Source organism: Globicephala melas, chromosome X (genome assembly GCF_963455315.2).
Source record: "Globicephala melas chromosome X, mGloMel1.2, whole genome shotgun sequence".
In the NCBI taxonomy this organism is placed as follows: domain Eukaryota; kingdom Metazoa; phylum Chordata; class Mammalia; order Artiodactyla; family Delphinidae; genus Globicephala; species Globicephala melas.
The window spans coordinates 110807075-110827094 of NC_083335.1; the positions used below are offsets into that span (position 1 = coordinate 110807075).

Genomic DNA, 20020 nt, shown 5'->3' on the forward strand with positions numbered 1-20020 from the left:
TTTTAAACATTATAAATCGTATATTTTGAAATCTTATGTAAAAAAAAAGCGCTAAAAACTTATGGATATGTGTATACATATATGTACACACAGACAGACACACACACACACACAGAGGAATGTTTGTTATAGTATTGCTTTTAAGTACAAAACCCTAGAACCAATCTGGATGGCCATCAGTTGAATACGATTTAGCTATCCATAATTGTTATGGTATACATATACTACAGAATATTATGCATCTATCAAAAAGAATGAGTTAGGTCTATATGTATGAACTTGGAGTAATGTTCACGATATAATCTTTAGGGAAAGAGTCAGTTGCAGAATAGACCGTGCAGTGTGATTCTATCTTTGTTTAAAAAAAAAAGTATGTATGTTGTTTACTGCCTTTCTCCTCCCACAGGGATATGCTTTGATGAGGGAAAAGACTTTTGCCTATTTTGTTTATTTCAATATCATCTGTGCCTAGAACAGTGTCTGACACATAGTAGGTGCTCAACATTTTTTTAATTCAATGAATGAGTAATTGCTTGTCTATTTTTGTAGATGCAAGGAGAAGAGGGTGGAAGGATCCTCTCTAGGCTATTAATTTCAGTTGCCTCTGAGGAAAAGAATTACTGGGAGGGAAGATCATTAACATTTTCTTTATACATCTTTGTTTTGTCTCACTTGTTAACAATAAACATATTCATTCTATAATATAGAAAATATTAAAAAGATAATGTCAAAGGGAGGAATGGGAGATAAGCTATGAATGCCATCACACAGAGACACATACGCAACTCAGTCATATACACTTCTGGGTAGAGAAGAGCCAAAGAGGCAAGAGCAGACTGGGCTGTCTGGCGGCAGAGAAGGCTAGAGGTTACAGGAGTGGGTGGGTGCAGAGACCTTCTTTTCCTTATGTTCAATTAGGGACTGTTTGTGGATGCTGATGGCTTTATCCATCTAAAGAGATGCATACATTGAAAATTGCTGCTCTTGGTTTCAAATGTGAGCGCATTCACCACTTGGCTTCTGGAATTACTTCCATTTTGTTTATACTAATGAGTAATGAGTAAGTCATTTTCTTCACTCCCATGGCTGCTCTTAGTCACTCTGGACTGGTTCTACTTGGTCACTAGTACCAGAGCTCAAAAATCTCCTTAGAGTATACATACCTTTGGTAAAGAGGCCTCAAGCATGTTGCCCTAGTTACTTGGTACTGGAAAAATCGGGGGGGCGTACCAGAACTCACTCTGATGTAAGCTCCTCGATTGCTACCTTCTTCATAATAATTAGATGCAGAAAATACAGTAATAACCTGGTTAAAGAGAGTGTGAGGTTCACATAGAGTTAGTTCTCAAAAGGTCCTTCAATAAAGTCAGAAACAGCTCAATTCTTAAAAAGCAAAAATCAAAGTTTAAAATCCATACAAATCATCCAAGTCTGATGGGATTTCCTGTGATTCCATTGAAGAGAAACAAGGCTTTGAAATCACTGTCTCCAGGAGTACTAACTTCTAGCCACTCATCCCCACAGTGCATGGCCTTGCAATCTTGTGTACAATTTCAGTTCCGTATCTTACAATCCTCCTTAATGCTCAGTTCTGTAAGTTCTAATTTTCCAAGGGGGTAAAGCCTTTATTTTCTTTCCTTGTGCTATTTGAGCATTCAAAATAAAACTTGTCTAGTATCACAGTCCTTTTCTTTTGTCTGTAGCTGACTGATTTAGAGGGTTCAGGGCCCCCCACAAAACCAGTGCTTTAAGGTCAGAGAAATAGTGGCTAGATAAGGGACCATGGCCACTCTGTTGGGAAGGAACCAGCCTTGGGGGCGTGGGGGAGGATGGGGAGCCTTGGGAGGGTAATACTTGTCAGTGACAGGAAAGCTGGTTTAGGCCCAGTCCTGCCCTAATGGGCAGGTCACTTCAGACAAACCACTGCTACTTTCTCCCCGTTTTCTTATTACAAATAAACCCTAAATAATACTTGCCTTACCATTTCGCAATGTCAGTATGAGCCTCCAATGAACTAAAAGAGTTTGGAAAAGTAAAAGTGTTGAAATAGAAGGAAAGGCCATGCAATTTGGTATTCCTTTTTAATTATTGCTGTGCACTATGAGAAAAGGGGGCATCCCAGGACAACCTGGGACCAGAAACCAGCTCCTCAGGCCTCGCCTCTCTAGCCTATCAGACACCACTGAAGAAGCACAACGCATTCCATTTTAGTGGCTGCAGCGAAACTGCCCACAGAGAGGGACTTGCTAGAGCTCACCTACTCAGTGAATAGAAGAGAAGTATGTTTTGTGGTTCTGCTCTGCACAGGGAAAGTGCAAAAGGTGAAAGAGAGCAAACTGGATTCACTGCTGCCTTTCTGTGCTCAGTGACGATAAGTACATTCTTAACCCCACTACTGGAGATTTGCCTTGCGATTCGCACAGAACAAAGCCTTTCTGTGTGTGTACTTAGTGCCATGTGTCAGAGTTTCTATCTCTGGGATTAGGGAAGATCGGAGAAATAAACCAAATATCTCTTAGGGTGAGGGACAGTGATCTACCAAAGCATGCAGTTCTGTTTTGGGCCTAGGGAAGACATTTTCCCGTGGGCTTCGAGGTCAGACACATCCTGTGAAGAAAGACTAAGCTTAGGGGAAGGATGTCTGTGATGATGTCACCAACACTGTTAGCTTACCTTCCCATCATGGCAAATTTCATACCCTTCCGGCTTACATTCATGAGACCTAATGAGCATCTTCAACTGGTATTTATTGAGAATTTTGGAGGTAATGTCTGGTCCAAAATAGCAGCCCCCTCCTCGTCCTGTATTTGGGTAACAGCCTCTTTTGCCTCTCGGATCACTCCACAGAATGTCGATAACCTTGGAACAACAAATCAGATTAGGCTGCCACTTACAAGTGAGAGTTTATCTTTCTAGATTCCAACTTCTTTTCCAGAAATATTATCCCAAGTTATCCCAAAGTCTCACTATTTCTCATTCCTCCTTCAAAACTGTTTCACACTCATCTCCTCCATGAATCTTTTCCAGAATAATGTGAATGCCCATAGCCACCACAATCCCTTTCTACCCATCCCCAATAACCAATGTAGCAATACTTAGTAACCACGAAGGATCAGCCCTTGGGCTTTTTCTTTTTTTTTTTTTTTTAATTCCATCGCAATTGCTTCACAATTGCTTAAGCTACAGGGTCTTTTCTCTTAAAAAGAACTTCACTGCCATGCTCAAAGGAGAAAGTAGCTCCCCACAGTGAACATACAGGCACTTGGTGTTTTTAATATGTTCAAAGAGATAAGGTAAGTCTCCCAGCTATGGTTTTGGCCCTGGTTTTTGTCCTGTTGAGTACATAGCATGATAAAGCCTTTTCCCTATCACAAATATAGGCAACTGTTCACCCAAGAATACCTTGTAAAGCATCTCCTTCACTTTTTGCCCCCCTTGATAAGCACATTCTCAGCTTCAGGAGTACACTTAGCCATTGACTGGTTTTCCACAAGTATGTTATTAGCATAACATTTCCTTGTGGGGATGAAAGAGGCAAGTGCAGCCTGCATGATGCTCACGACTGAAGACCCAAGTTTCTAATAATTTTTTCATAAAAAATTGGGGGCTCCCTGTTTGTAGCGCTGATCTACATATAATGTTTCTTTATTCAAACATCTCCTATGGGAGCTTCAGCAGTAGTGTGAAAAACTAGCTTTGTAGTTAAAGCTATGCAACCTTGAGAAAAGTCTTTGGGTCTTACTTTCTTTAAAATCAGAGATTTGGGCCAGATGGCTTGTGAAATATCTCAAAGTTCTAACAGACTTCATTTTCTAATTTTTCATAGTCTAATAGACTGTATTTTCCACATGTTTCTTTGAAGGGCATGAAGAAGCATGTATTTTAAGTTGTGCAGTTATTCTAGTGGGTCCAAATCAGATCTTAAAAAGACCAGAAATGGTTGTCCCACTAAACCTGACTGTACACCCATTTATAGGTCTGGTATTGAAGGGGAGCTAGAAATAAGTGAGGGGAAAGACAGTGAGGTGGAGAGAACAGAACTGGTAGGAGAACTTCTCTGGAATGCTAAGCACCTCATCAGAACTGGAGAAACTGTGCACCAGGCACATTCCGGACACTTGCAGATGATTGATTTTTTTGATGATTGACTGAAGTGAGAATTAAAACCACCTAAGAAGATGCAGATCAGGATTCTCCTTTCTCCCCCACTGAATTCCAACACTGGCACAACCCTACCCTACAAATAAATATAATGGAACCCATTTACTTTGCTGGTGATTATGATGAAAATAACACTTGCATTTGAAACTGAGCCATATCTGAATCTTACACCATGAATTCATGTCTGGGAGACATGATCTGACCTTTAGTATAATGAAGGAGAAAACATGGAACACAAGGAGGCGTGTTTTATAAGGAGGGGATTAACTTTTAAATTCCTACATAAGATGCAAGTCATTTACAGCCAAAATTACCCCAGGAAAACCTTCTAAATTACTCTTAAAGCATAGTATACATGATTTTGTATATAAAACCCTATACAGACATATGGATGTGTGAATATTTTATATATGTGATAATGTAGAACATATGATAAATTATATGAAACTAAAATTTTATACTTTTTTCTCCTTTTTGCCATATGTATATAGTTGAAATTTACATAAGTTAAATGTACATATGATGGGACCCTGTTAAACTAGAATAAGCACTGGCCATGGAGTTAGCTCTTCAAGTGTCACCTATGTCACCATGGAACCTATTTGGGCCTTAGCTGACTCCTCAGTGAAATGAGGAAGATATAGCTAACATTCATTTTTCTTTGGTTCAAGGTCATAAGGGGTCATAAGGGGTATCAATTTTATAGAAGGGAGCTTCTTCAGAACCATCCATTCAATGAGTTCTGCATTTCTTTTCTCTGCCCAGAATTCATTCATTCATAAACTTTAGAGACTGTGACGACAATATAGATTTAATTCTGAGGCTCACAAACAAAAAATGCTATAAAAGTCACTTTGTTGGTGAAACAAATTCCTCAGCAGAGACAATCTCTTTCCTCTCAACAACATCCTATCCACTGAAATGCAAGGGCCTTTGGGAGTACATGAAAGAATAAGTATTTACAACATTCCTTCCTGAAAATTTTCAAACCAAAGATTGGAAAGGTTTTCACTGAATGACAACTTTTGTATGACCTGGTCAACAAAAATCTATTTGTGTCTCAGCCTTTACACCTCCTAAATCCAAAATAAATCCTGCAAGTGTCCCATGCTTGCCTACAGTTTTAAGTAATCCAGTTTTCAAAAGTATGCTTTTGGGGAGAGATAATAGCTCTGAAAGATGTATCTAAACGCTTCTCTTCTAAGACACTAACACTGTAGATTCACTTTTGTATTTTCCCTTAGTTATGTGTCCTCCTTCCAGCTTTTGAATATGTCGTCTTAAAAGCTGTGCTCAGTCCAAACCTTCCAGCCAAATACCTAGATGGCTTTAGATACCTACTCCTTGCCTACCCATCGCCTCATTGGATGAGGGGAGACTAGAGTAGTTCATTTCTTTCTTGAGATCTCCCATCACTCTTTTTTTTTTTTTTTTTTTTTTTGCGGTACGCAGGCTTCTCACTGTTGTGGCCTCTCCCGTTGCAGAGCACAGGCTCCGGACGCGCAGGCTTAGTGGCCATGGCTCACGGGCCCAGCCACTCCACGGCATGTGGGATCTTCCCAGACCGGGGCACGAACCCGTGTCCCCTGCATCGGCAGGCGGACTCTCAACTACTGCGCCAACAGGGAAGCCCTCTCCTATCACTCTTAAATCATCTTTCCCTTCAGAAAAAGAGGATGGGCATTAAAGTCAGACCTGGGATCAAATCCTGCTCTATCTTTCAGTGACTAGCCAAGTGACTACAAAAAAGCCATTTCACTCTTGGGAGCCTTCTCAATGAAGCTGACTACCCTATTTAAAATTGCACCTCTGTCCCCTACCTCCAGTTCTCTGTTTCCCCTAACCTTGTTCTAGTTTTAATTTTTTCCATAGAACTTCTCACTTAACATAGTTACTTGGTATTGTTATATAATTATATATGTAATATTATATAAATAACTTCATATATACATATTATTTAGCTCCTCCCCCTAAAACATAAACTCCACGAGGGAATATATCTTAGGTCACTTACTTTCTCAAAAGCTTAGAACAGTGCCTGACACATAGTAGATACTCAATAAATTTTACTTGTTAAGTGGATTAAGAGAAGGGAGTCACTCAGGACATAAATAATTAAAATTATTTTTTAAACCTTTCTGGTCTCTTTGTTGTTTCAAGTCTGTCCCGAAAGAAGAGGTCACGCTTGTCTCTATACGATGACTCAGCTATGAATACATACATCCCCCACATCTCAGGGAATGTAAGATAAAATTTAAATTACAGCACTCTGCCAAGAATCATGCACTTCCATGAGTATGGAACAAATAGCCTACGATCTTTACTGCAACACAGCTCACAGATATTAAGAAATAAAGTAATTGTGAAATCTGTTTTTATCTGGAAATTTCAACTCTAGCTAACTAAAGTGTGCATGTCCATGATATACCAGGAAATGAGGAAAGAAAATTAAAGGTACAACTGAAATTATTAAAATATTGGGAATGAGATTCTGGTCAATTTTACCCTGTGTCAGCTCCAGTCATGTACACTGAGTCTGTAACATGCCTCATCTACATTGTTGGGGTGAGGGGAGGTTCTATTACAGAATAATGACCACCAGTTTCCTTCCTCCCACTTCTTAAGGCTCCATCTCTCTACAATTCTAACTCATCCAAGCTTCCAGACTCCCTGATTTTCTTCTTGTGCAACTCCAATCTTTCTGGCATCACCCTTTTTATTCACTATAACCTTTGGTCTTTGGAATTTGGATATCAAAATTTAAGGAGGCATCTTTTCCTACTTGCTATAGGATGCCTCTTATACTTCTTTGATTTCTAAATACTTTGAATGCACAAGCCAGTGATGAATTCTATTTCTCTCTTATTACCTCTTCCTCTCTCTCTCTATCCTCCCACCTCTCTTTCTCCTCATTGATTAGAGATTATTTTATATCAGAAATCACATTTTAGGGACTTCCCTGGCAGTCCAGTGGTTAAGACTCCACGCTCAGGGTGTAGCTCGGGGTGTAGACTTAACCAAACTAGTCCAGGGAAGCCACTAAACAAATAAATGAGCAAGAAAGCAAATAATAACAAGCCCTAGAGGAGCATGGAAATAATTAGAGTTACTATATTACCTAAAATATCCACTTTTCAACAAAAAATTACAAGACATGCAAACACACACACACACACACACACACACACACACATACAGGGGAAAATAAGCAGATAATTGAAATTGCCTTTGAGGGGATTAGAAGTTGACTTAGCAGACAAGGATTTCAAACCAATTATTATAAATATTATATTAAAACACAGCTATATATATATATATATAACACTTCACTGAATAAGAACAGAATACATTTTCTTCTCAAGAGCACATGGAGCATTTTCCAAGATAGACCATATGCTAGAGCATTAAAAAAAAGCCTCAATAAGTTTTAAAAGGATTTTAATCATGCTAAGTATGGTCTCCAACCACAAGTGAATTCAAGCAGAAATAATTAAGAGAAGGAAATATGGGAAATGCACAAATATACAGAAATTAAACAACATATTCCTAAAAAACATATAGGTTAAAGAAGAAATCACCAGAGAAATTAGAAAATACTTTGAGATGATTGAAAACTAAAGCACAATACAGCAAAACTTACAAGATGGAGCTAAAGCAGTACTTAAGGGAAACTTACAGCTTCATTAGCAAAGGAAAAAGAGTTCAAATCAGTGACACTACCTCTCACCTTAGGAAACTAGAAAAAGAAGAGCAAAATAAATCTAAATCAGAAGGAAGGAAATAATAAAGATTAGAGCAGAAATAAGTGAAGGAGAGAATAAAAAACAATAGAGAGAAGTCAATAAAACCCAAAGTTGATTCTTTGAAAAGACCAATAAAATTGACAAACCTTAGCAAGATCGACCAAGAAAAAAAGAGACTCAAGTTACTAAAATCAGAAATGAAAGAGGAGACATCACTACCAACCTTGCAGATATTTAAAAAAATGTTTTAATATATATTTCACATATATGTATATATTACAAACAACTTTAGGCCAACAAATTAGATAAATTAGATGAAATGGACAAATTTCAAGGAAGATACAAGCTATCAAGGATACCAAGATACAAACTACTCAAGAAGAAGTAGAAAATCTGAATAGAACTATAGCAAGAAAGAAGACTGAATTAGTAATTTTTAAACTGCCTACAAAGAAAAAAGCCTCGAAAAGTATCAAAGTGAAGCCAGCAACATACAAAATGGATTATACACCATGAACAAGTCGGATTTATCCCAGAAATGTAAGGTTGGTTTAACGTCTGAAATCAACCAATGTAATACACCACATTAGTAGAATAAAGGACAAACAATACATGATCATCCTAATAGATACTGAAAAGCACTGACAAATTCCAACACTCTTTCATAGTAAAAACACTCAAAAAGTAGGCACAGAAGAGAAATTCCTCAATCTGATGAAGGGTAGGTAATATACGGACAAACAGCTAATATACTTAATGGGAAAGACTGAATGCTTCCCTCTAATATTAGGAATTAGACAATGATGTCTACTCTCACCACTTCTATTTTTCAACACTGTACTAGAGGTTCTAGACAGGGCAATGAAGCAAGAAAAAGAAATAAAAGGGGCTTCCTTGGTGGCACAGTGGTTGACAGTCCGCCTGCCAATGCAGGGGACACGGGTTCGTGCCCCGGTCCGGGAAGATCCCACATGCCGCGGAGTGGCTGGGCCCGTGAGCCATGCCGCTGAGCCTGCGCATCCGGAGCCTGTGTTCCGCAACGGGAAAGGCCACAACAGTGAGAGGCCCGCATACAGCAAAAAAAAAAAAAAAAAAAAAAAAAGAAGAAGAAATCAAAGGCTGCTTGATTGGAAAGGAAGAAGCAAAACTATCTTTATTCACAGATAACATGCTCTTGTTTATACAAAGTCCCAAGGAATCCACTAAAAACCATTAGAATGAACAAACAAGTTTATCAAGGTTCACAACATGAGATCAGTATACAAAAGTCAATGTATACCAGAAATGAACAATCCAAAATGCAATTAAGAAAACAATTCTATTTACAATAGCATCAAAAATATTTGGGAATAAACTAGGAATAACTTTAACAAGTGCCTCACTGTACGTGATTACAAAACACTGCTGAAATTAAAGATCTAAACAAATGGAAAGACATCCCACCTTCATGAAATTAAAGATATAATATTGTTAAGGTTGCAATAGTAACTAAATTGATCCACGGATTCAAGGCAATCCCTACCAAAATCCCAGCTCTTTTTTGGTAGAAATTGGCAAGCTGATTCTAAAGTTCATATGGAAATTCAAGGGACCCAGAATAATCAAAATAATCTTGAAAAAGAAGAATAAAAGTGGAGAACTCACACTTCCCAGTTTCAAAACTTTCTACAAAGCTATAGTAATCAAAACTGTGTAGTAATGATAAAAAGATAGACATATAGATCATGGAATAGAATTAAGACTCTAGAAATAAACCTTCATATTTACAGTCAATTGATTTTTCGGAAGGGTGTCAAGAAAATTCAAGGAAAGGAAGTCTTTTTAACGAATGGTGCTGCGATAATTGGATATCCACATGCAATAAAATCAATTTGGACACCTACCTCACACTATACACAAAAATTAACTCAAAATGGATTAGACACCTAGACGTAAGAACTAAAACTATAAAACTCTCAGAGGAAAACATAGAAATAAATCTTTATGATTTGGGGTTAGGTGATGGCTTCTTAGATACAACACCAAAAGCACAAAGCAAAAGCACTTCTTTTACTGTGACTGAGTAAAAGGAGCCAGAGACAAAAGATCACATACTGTATGAATCCACTTCTATAATATGTCCAGAATAGAGAAATCTACTAAGACCAAAAGGAGATTAGTGGTGGGACTTCCCTGGTGGCGCAGTGGATAGGACTCTGTGCTCCCAGTGCAGGGGGCCCGGGTTTGGTCCCTGGTCAGGGGACTAGATCCCACATGCATGTTGCAACTAAGAGTCCGCATGCCACAACTAAAAAGACTGTCAGCTGCAACTAAGGGGCCCATGTGCCACAACTAAGGAGCCCGCCTGACGCAACTAAGACCTGGCACAACCAAATAAATAATTTTTTTTTTAAAAAAAGGAGGTTAGTGGTGGTCTAAGTGTGCAGGGATGGTGGTCGGGGGTGGGGAGAGAATGGGAAGTGACTGGTAATAGGTATGTCAAGTACCTTTTTCAGGTATGAAAATGTTCTAAAATTAGATTGTGGGGATAGTTGTACAACATTGTGAATATACCAAACCCAATGAATTATATACTTTAAATACCATTTAAATATGGTATTTGAATTATATTTCAATTAAGCTATTAAAAATATAGTAATGAATTTAGAGAGAAGGATATGATCTGCTTAGAAAGGTAAGTCACTTTTTGTATATTATTAGAACAACATCATCTATGCTGCATCTTCACTGCCACTTTAGTGAACAGTTTGATTACTTACCTGTTCCCATTCATGCTTTGTTAATTGTTCAGAAAGGGATCCATTTGTTCTGATTCCCCGAGCTGTAATGGTTGTACCTACTTTATTTCCCTTCTCAGTAGCATGGTCTCCATCTATTGGAATTGGTGGCATCAGCACAGATTTCAACTACAAAACAAATTTATGCTTTAGCCAAACCCTATGCTCAGAGTGCTGCATGTAGAAGCTTCAGCACTAGTTGCTATTCTGTCTATATTGTTGTGCCTTGACCCAATGGAAAACACATGGTCCCCTTTTCCATCTCACCTACCTCATGGTCCCCTTTTCCATCTCACCTACCTCCTTCATCTTATTGATCAACTGATCTCTAAAAGTGGGGCTGTTATGTTCTGTTTGTACATTTTTCAAAAAGAGATACTGTCCTAAGGGAAAGTTTCCCATTAGAGTTTCTAAAAGACCCCAGAGGCACAGATATCAGTAGAGATATGTTCTGTGGCGTCCTGACAGGAAAAAGAAGATGCTAAGGGAAAACTAGTCTCCCTCTGAGCCTTTATCTATACATGGGGCTAAGAGAGAGAACTAACAGGCCTAGAGTTCAGAAACATCTCAAGAGGATGGTTGCTTTTCCTTTTGCTGTGTTTTCCAGGAGAAATGAGAGAAAGTACATCTGTGCCTAGGAAAGTGCACAAAGGGTACATAAGTTGAAAACTTCGGAAGCCCTTCAACTTAAATGCACTGGGTTCTCAGTCAGACCTGCAAGCAATTGATTATATTCTCTAATCCTAGTAACAAAGGCAATGTATTTCTTTGGAAATAAAATATCTCTCTGATAGTACATCAATTACTATAATCCCTTCTACATTCCCTTACATAACTTGAGACTGTAATTTTATACTTGTTTCTTTGCAGTACCATACCTTTATACAAAACAATTGGAAATAATACTTCTGTTACATTGGTGACCTTAGTTCAGTGATGGACAATTCTCTGTGGTAGGCACTTAAGCTTCTTCTATAAACTAGGGTGTATATAAAATCTTACCTTTGTTTTTCAAAAATAAAATTGAACCTTATTCTGAGGTCCTGTCTCATTGAGATGGTTGGAGTTCAATTTCAGCTATTATTAGTGAGTTCACAGCCTACCCTCCCTGTCTCCCCACCAGCAAATGTCGCCAGGTCTTAGGCAGAGCATAATATTCTGGGAGGACACTCTGGACGTGGCTCCACACAACACACTTCTGATAAGGTCATCAGGCAGGGCAAAACCACATGGTCTCTTAAGTACATGTGGCTCCACCGTTTTCAAGGCCACTTGGGATCAGGATACTTTGTTCAGCCCCTGCTAAGGTACCACATCATCATTCTCTCCTGGGGGTCCTACTAGCCATCCCTTCTCACAACCCCTGCCAGGGAGTTTGAAAAATACTAAACCAGAGTCTTAGTGTTATAGAGTCTTCCTTCTCTGTCCCTCTGCATTCACCCTCCTCCCCAACCTGCCTACCTTACAAAATACCTTTAATGAACCTAGAATGGAGGTTGTCATCAGGTTCCCCCAACCCTACCCCTCTCCTATTAACAATTATACCATAACAGCAGGTATCAACAGGAAGCATGGTCACCCCTACACTTGGAGGGTCCAAACAGATGGGCAAGTGGGGGTTATAAAACTGAACTTGAAAACCTGTTTTTGTATCTCATCTGGTAGAGTTTCACACAACAAGCACGTGCTACCAGTTCAACTTCACTCTAGGCAGGGTAGACAAAAAATACACAAGTCAAATTTCTACCTTTAAAGCCAGTCTTTTCAGTAGGTGGAACAATGATCCCCAAAGGGGGTGAAATTTGAGGTATCCTGGTAAAATTCCTGGCCCCAAAATTTCTCCCCAGGGTGTGTCTTGGTGACTGAAATTCAAACCTTAGTTTTAAGTATCAGGAAAAAGAAGAGAGAGTTGCAGAAGAGAGTTATGTTCAAAGCTTACTCTATGCCATTTTCTTCATCTAGGAAATTATATTTAATCCTCCCAACAATTCAATACAGTAGGTATTTTTAGCTTCAATGTATAATACATGTGGAAACTGAGGCTTAGAAATCGTTGGCAGCTTGCCCAGTCACCCAGCCAGGAAGTGGCAGAAGCAGGATGTAATGGATGTAATGCTAGCTACATCTGTCTGATATCAGAGCTCCATGGTGTTTGCTAGGTTAAGGTGGCTCTCAATTTAGGGTCTCCACAGAGACAGTAATGGGCATTCCAGACACATGCTCTTAATATCTCAAATAGCCCTAGAGAGGCCAGGCTTCTCAGGCTAACCTCAGGAAAGGAAAAATTTTCAATCTGATCATTTGGTACTGGCTGCCATGGCTGATTAGCGCTGTTGTCACAGGGCAAGTGGTGGTGGACTGTTGCATTCCTGCCATGTGCTTGCCGATATTTGACTGACAGAAACATCATGTTCCCTTGCTCCTGGCTAGAATCATATCCACTCATTATGTTAACAGTGACTACCCCATGTTGATTGAAACGTCTTATTGACTTGACTGTTTGCTGATATTATAAGAAAGGTGACTTAAACTAGGTACCTTAAAATTTACTGCAACTGGGATACTTTTGAGAGTAAAGGGATGTGCTATTAATAACTACACCAAGACAACAGGTGTAAACCAGGAAGTATGGTCATCACTGGGTGAGGCTGGGGACTGGGGTATGTAAAGTCACCACAGAATCAGGAAAGGGTTGTAAAAAGATTTTTTTCCAGTTTTATCTTACACTTGCCCTACTTTGGTCTTAAACCTCTTAGGAGATATTCAACAAACATTAATTAATACTTAACTACATCTTGGTGCTGGGGTTGTATCAGTGAACTAGAGAAGCAGGGGAGGATGGTAAACAAACAGTACTACAACTGCTTATTTAATTTTGGTAACTTTTATGAAGGATATGTACAAGGGGCTTGAAAGCACACAGAAGGGGACCTGATCTAGTGTGGAGGTCATGGATGGCTTTCCAGAGGAGGGGTGTATATTTAAGCTGAAATTAAAAGGATGAGAAGGAGTTAGCAACAATATGATCATTCATATGTGTATAAAGGCATAAGGGCTCTAAAAACTCAAGGTGGGACTTCCCTGGTGGTCCAGTGGTTAAGAATCTGTTTTGCAATGCAGGCGACGCCAGTTCGATCCCTGGTCGGGGAACTAAGATCTCACGTGCTGCGGGGCAACTAAGCTCACGCGCCACAACTACAGAGCCCACATGCCGCAACTATAAAGCCCACGCACTCCGGAGCCCGCGTGCCACAGCTAAGACCCGACGCAGCCAAAAATAAATATTTAAAAAAAAAACTCAAGGTGAACAGGAATCACATTTCTGTCCATATCAAATTAAATTCTAGCTCTAGACCCCACTTGCTTAGATTGGTTGGAAGTCGATTATCAGTCCTGAGGAGTAAGGGTTTAGGTTTCTCACTAGGACCGTACAAGATCACCTGGCTCCAGAGCTGCCACTGGTCCTCATGCCCACCTGGCACCCCGTCTACCCCCTAGTCTGGGAGTGTTGGCTGGGCTCTGGTACAGGCGGAAGACGATTGCAGTCACTCTGCAAGGCCCAGCCAAAGACGCTGTTCACTACGGCTGGGAGCTTCACAGGCCCCCCACACCCACTACCCTCAGAGTGTCAATACATATTCCTGCTCTGCTTCTGCTGTATTGAATATGATTGCTTAAGTTGAAATATTAAAATATTCCCCCCCAGATTACCCTGAGCCATTTGGAATATATAAGGGAAATCATACCAATTCAGAAATAAATTGCTGTATGATTCCATTTCTATGAGGCACCTAGAGCAGTCAAATTCATAGAGACAGAAGACAGAATGCCAAGGGCTGGGGAAGGTAGAATGGGGAGTCTGTTTAATGGGTAGAGTTTCAGTCTGGGAAGATGAAAAGTTTTAGAAATGGATGGTGGTGCCAGTAGTGATGGTTGCAGAACAATGTGAAAGTACTTAATGTCACTGAACTATACACTTAAAAATGGTTAAAGTGGTAAATTTTATGTTTTGTATATTTTACCACAACTTTAATTAATTAAGTAGAAATTTTAACTTTTCAAAAACCAGGATTTTTCACTTTTAGAAACTATACGAAATGCCGATATTTCCTCATTTTTCCACTTTCACCATGAATTTTTTTTTTTTTTTTTTTTTTGCGGTACGCAGGCCTCTCACTGTTGTGGCCTCTCCCATTGCGGAGCACAGGCTCCAGACGCGCAGGCTCAGCGGCCATGGCTCACGGACCCAGCCTCTCCGCGGCATGTGGGATCTTCCCGGACCGGGGCACGAACCCGTGTCCCCTGCATCGGCAGGCGGACTCTCAACCACTGTGCCACCAGGGAAGCCCTCACCATGAATTTTTAACAATGCATTTTCCATATATAGAAGTTATCCATTTAGTTCCTTATCATGCAATCACAGATTTTCTTAAAATTTGTACTAATCTTTTCAGAGTTACAGCAACCACTAAAACACGAATCAATACAAAATAATAAATGAAGGGAGGTACGTATCCCTTTATAAATCTCTGAGACAACATTCATGCAAACACTGCTTCTTACTTTGTTTCTTTCTATACGGTGGAGTAAATTCAAGTCTGTGGACTCTGATATCCCTCCGTGTATGACCAGGATTTCATTGTCAATGATTGTACCAATTGGGAGCCAGGTATAGATGTCTTCCAAGACTTGTAAGATCTTTTTCCCATGTAGCTGTAAGTAAGAGCTTGAGTAAGTTTGTTTTTTTCTGATAGTTCAAGTTTATTGAATAGTCCCAACATATGGACAAAAACCCACAGTTTTCATGCCACCCAAAGAAGGTCAGGATGGAATCACTAACCAACAAGCATGCATTAATCATGTCTTTTTGGTCTGTATTTTTGATACTTTGACATTTTGGTGCCTTGCTGACCCTTGAGAAGAGACTGCCCCTCCCAGGGCTAGTTAATTCCTAGAGATAGTAAAGGACTTGCCTTTTGTATGTAAATGAGGCTACCTTTCATATGCAAACCAAACTATCCAGAGCCTATCCTCCCAATTAGTCCTTTATGGAATTCTCACACCCAGGGTCACTATTGTCAGCTCCAGTCACCCCAGGGCCAGATACCAGACAACCTTGGACAAGCCCTAAGCCCCAGAGCCTGCTAAAACTATTCAAACTAGCCAATCCTAAACCTGTTTACAATGCCTTACCCATTTCTTCCCAAGGAAACCACAATAAAGGCTTTTGTCCATGTCAAGGAAACCACAATAAAGGCTCTTGTCCATGTTTGCCCTCATTCCCTCCGCCTCTGACTGACCCCCGGAGTGCTTCCCTATGTGGCCGCAGGGTGTGCTGTGCCAAGCCTCCAGTTTCTAAGGAACTGTGAGTAAAAACCTTTTCCTTCATGACAGTCATTTCCATGTCTGCACGTTTTACCATACCTGAGTAGAACAAATCCCAGGTACCTTTAAAACAATGGAATATGTTTGTATTTATGCTAAAACTTGCACAGAAGTCACAATGAAAAAGCTTGTGTCTAGAAAGAAAAACAGGTCTTCACTATGGCCAGGGCTTCCTTTTTTTTTTTTTTGCGGTATGAGGGCCTCTCACTGCTGTGGCCTCTCCCGTTGCGGAGCACGGGCTCCGGACGCGCAGGCTTAGCAGCCATGGCTCACGGGCCCAGCCGCTCCACGGCATGTGGGATCCTCCCGGACCGGGGCACGAACCCGTGTCCCCTGCATCGGCAGGCGGACTCTCAACCACTGCGCCACCAGGGAAGCCCCAGGGCTTCCTTTTGTGCTTTTATATTATTGGCATGAATTCTGACTCGTTCTCCCCTCACCCTTCTTGAAGCTTTCTTTTTTTTTAACTTCTATGTATAAACAGCAAAGAAAATGCAAAAAACAAAGAGCCTTACCTTATATTTATGCAAAACTTCGTTTGTGAAGCCATACCTGAAAAAAAACAATGGGATTTCAACGCTTTCATTGAATGTTGAGAACTCCTATTTACATGAGTCAAGTCATGCAAAAAAGGGAGCCCTTGCCATCTCGCTACCACAAGTATCAAGAACTCAAGAAACTAGACTTTATTTGGAACGATTACTTATCCAAGACTTTGCTAGGCACGATGGGAAAGAAGAAAAGCAGCAGATGACATTGTCCCTATCCTCAAGGAGCTTCGGGAAAAGAAGATAAATTTTCAGGAAACAATTACAACTTAAGAAATGCATGGTATGCACAGGTGTGTAAGTACTGTAAGTATTCAGAGATGTGTGCTGTGGCCACTGGGGGAGAGTGTGTGGGAAAATGCTTTTCATTTAGATAGAGTTTCTCAGACATCCTATATTTTATAGTAAATGAATGATCAGGGGGCAAAAAGACTGAATAAAGACAAAGAAAAGCCTAGAAGATAACAAGTTGGCTCTTTATACTCTCTCATAAAGTTCATGTAATGGTATTGAGGGTTTTAATAGAAAGTGTCAGGAATTTTAATGCCTGAATAGCAGTCACTAAGGGAGAATTAATGATGAAAAATTTTTTTCAATTACTTTCCTTGCCTTAGGATAATAATATATACCTTTAACACCTTTAACACGGTGAAGTCAGAACACAGCACACTCACTCCAGGTTTCCATGCAAATCATATCATGTGAAGCTTCTACAGGGTAACGTTATGTTTTCCAAGATGAACTCAGCCCTGCCTACTCAACAGCACCTCGAATCAGCTTACCCCAAACTGAACTCATCCTTCTCCCTCACCCCAACTTTCTCCACTTATCATGTTCCTAATAACAGTGATCTTGCAAATTCAAGCTAGGAACCTGGAGGTCATCCCTAATTCTCTCTCCTTTCAAGTCCCCCATATCACGTTACCAAGCCTTAAATCATTGCCTAAACTTCCTCCTGAATATATCTACTGCTTTGGGTCTCCATCTTTACCACACAAGTCTAAGTGAGACTCCATCATCTATCTCTTCAACTACTTCCTAATTGGCCTCCCCATATCAATTCTTGTCCCTCTCCAAACTAATCTTCCTGCTGCATTTTAAAACACAAATTGTATAATACTCTTCAATGATTTTCTCTTGTCCTCAGGAGAAAGCCCAAATTTCTTTGCAATCATTTCTTACGTCTCCAGCCCTATCAGGTACCATCCCGTCCTTCAGTCTTTGTTCCTCCCATCCTGAACTTCTTTCAAGTCTAAAAAGTCCTTTCTCAAGTTCTGCATAAGTTGTCTCCTCACTGTGGAACAGTTTCTCATCCCCCCTGCCACGGTCCTCTCTTGATCGCCTAATTCATCCTCCAGGTCTCAGGCTAATGCCGTACTTCTATGGGAGAACCTTCCAATCACCCCTCAGACAGATTGGATCCCCCACTTTACAAACTCATCACACTTGAAAAACCTGCTCAACTCGTGTCTTCCCTGTTAGATGTAAACTCCAGTAGGGCAGGGGCCATGTCTCTTTCACTAACCATTGTAGGCACTAGATAAATACAGTTGCCTAGCTAAATAAATGGAAGGATAAATGGCATGCCCAAATAAACAGATTGAGCTATATTATATATAATGGGTCTCTGAAAGTAGCCTTGAGATTTTGGGTTTTTTTTTTCTTCATAATCTTATCATTTGCTTCCATACTTGAGGATTAGAATTGAAACTGTGTTCAGGCCAAGCGCCAAAACTGCCCCAAAGACAAAACTAATCAGCTGCTGAGCTTTGATCTAGGCACCCAAAAGCCCAGGACCATAGCATGAAACATGCCATGCCTTCTACTTCCCTAGAGCAAACTGGATTCTGTTTTTCATAAAACAAGAAACAAGAAAAACAAAAGGAGAAGGAGAGGAAGAAAAAGAGGAAGGGAAAGGGGAAGGGGAAGAGGAGGAGGAGGAGGAAAGAAGAGAAAGGAGAACATTTGTCACTTACTGAGCCTTTCAGCAAAAATTGGTAAACCATTTAACCAATCTTTATTCCCCAAAACTCCAGTGAGTCAGATAGTTGAAACGCTATGTTACAGCTGTTCTCAAATATGTTTAGGAACAACTATGCCAAAAGCAATCACCGTGTCATAAAAAATATACACATCAGTGAAAAACACAGTACTAGTTTCTGAGACAACATGTGATGCAAGCCAAAAGAGTAGCAAGAGAATGAGTCCATCTAAACCTGCTCATACAACCCACCACACCTCCAAACCTGGCCTAACACGTCTACTCGGCACACGATTTGGCTTGTGAAGGCTGGGCACGGGAAGAAGGAAACATAATAGAAGCGCGAAGGAAGAACGGGAAGAAAAGATAGGAAGGGAACTTTAGAGCAATTTATACTCACTCACACAGCAGAAGATTGGGGGAGGTAAATCGCTGTAAGAATTGAGCTCTTCCTTGAGATTCTCCTCATCCCTGCTTCTCTACACTCACCTCTCACTCTCCGCTAGGAGCTAAACATGGCAGCATTTTCCAGAACAGGAAACAAAAGAGGAAATCCACAGGCCTAGGTTACCTCATATTCATCATAAAATCTTCATGGTTGCCTCTGTTCAGGTGCAGGTCATTGGGGTAGACCAGAAAACTCACAAACAGGATCATTAGGATCTCCATGGAATTTTTTCCTCGATCCACAAAATCACCATTAAAAACATATGGGTTGCTCACTGAGGGGAGACCATTCTGTGGAAGGAAGAAGGAGAAAAACAAGCAGTTAAAAGAATGTACTTTTAAAAGTAACGCTTTGTACTTAATGTCCATGTGGATGTGGAGAAAAGAGGCTGAGTTAGTTCTTCCACTGGGAAAAATCTGCTCACTCACTCAAGCCAGTTTCACTTTCCAGGGCAGGCATCTCCTGCAAGGGACCTTGGAAGTGAAGGATTAGCTTGGGACAGGAAGACTCCAGGGGGATGGGGATTGCTCATTCTACTCACCACCACCTACTATGAGTTTTCTCTGAAAGAACCTGATATTTGTCCTATTAAAAATGGTTATTCTCGGGCTTCCCTGGTGGTGCAGTGGTTAAGAATCCGCCTGCCAATTCAGGGGACACGGGTTCGATCACTGGTCCGGGAAGATCCCACATGCCGCGGAGCAACTAAGCCCGTGTGCCACAACTACTGAGCCTGCGTTCTACAGCCCGTGAGCCACAACTACTGAGCCTGCGTGCCACAACTACTGAAGCCCACACACCTAGAGCCTGTGCTCTGCAGCAAGAGAAGCCATGGCAATGAGAAGCCCGCGCACCACAACAAAGAGTAGCCCCCGCTCACCGCAACTAGAGAAAGCCCGTGTGCAGTGAAAAAAGACCCAACACAGCCAAAAATAAATAAATAAAATTAATTAATTAATTTAAAAAACAAACAAAAA

The 20020-nt window shown here is 40.4% G+C and overlaps 1 protein-coding gene across 1 annotated transcript in view; it reads right to left on the bottom strand.

Moving 5' to 3' along the window:
- The window catches only part of PPEF1 (protein phosphatase with EF-hand domain 1), a 156913-nt gene that overhangs the window by 32902 nt on the left and 103991 nt on the right, over positions 1 to 20020 (bottom strand). The window contains exons 11-16 of the mRNA XM_030843736.2: positions 19167 to 19333; positions 16582 to 16618; positions 15245 to 15394; positions 10664 to 10810; positions 2674 to 2859; positions 1164 to 1306 (exon numbers count right to left, since the gene is read on the bottom strand). Coding sequence (XP_030699596.2) covers positions 1164 to 1306; positions 2674 to 2859; positions 10664 to 10810; positions 15245 to 15394; positions 16582 to 16618; positions 19167 to 19333 — 830 coding nt within the window. The remainder of the gene's footprint in view (positions 1 to 1163; positions 1307 to 2673; positions 2860 to 10663; positions 10811 to 15244; positions 15395 to 16581; positions 16619 to 19166; positions 19334 to 20020) is intronic.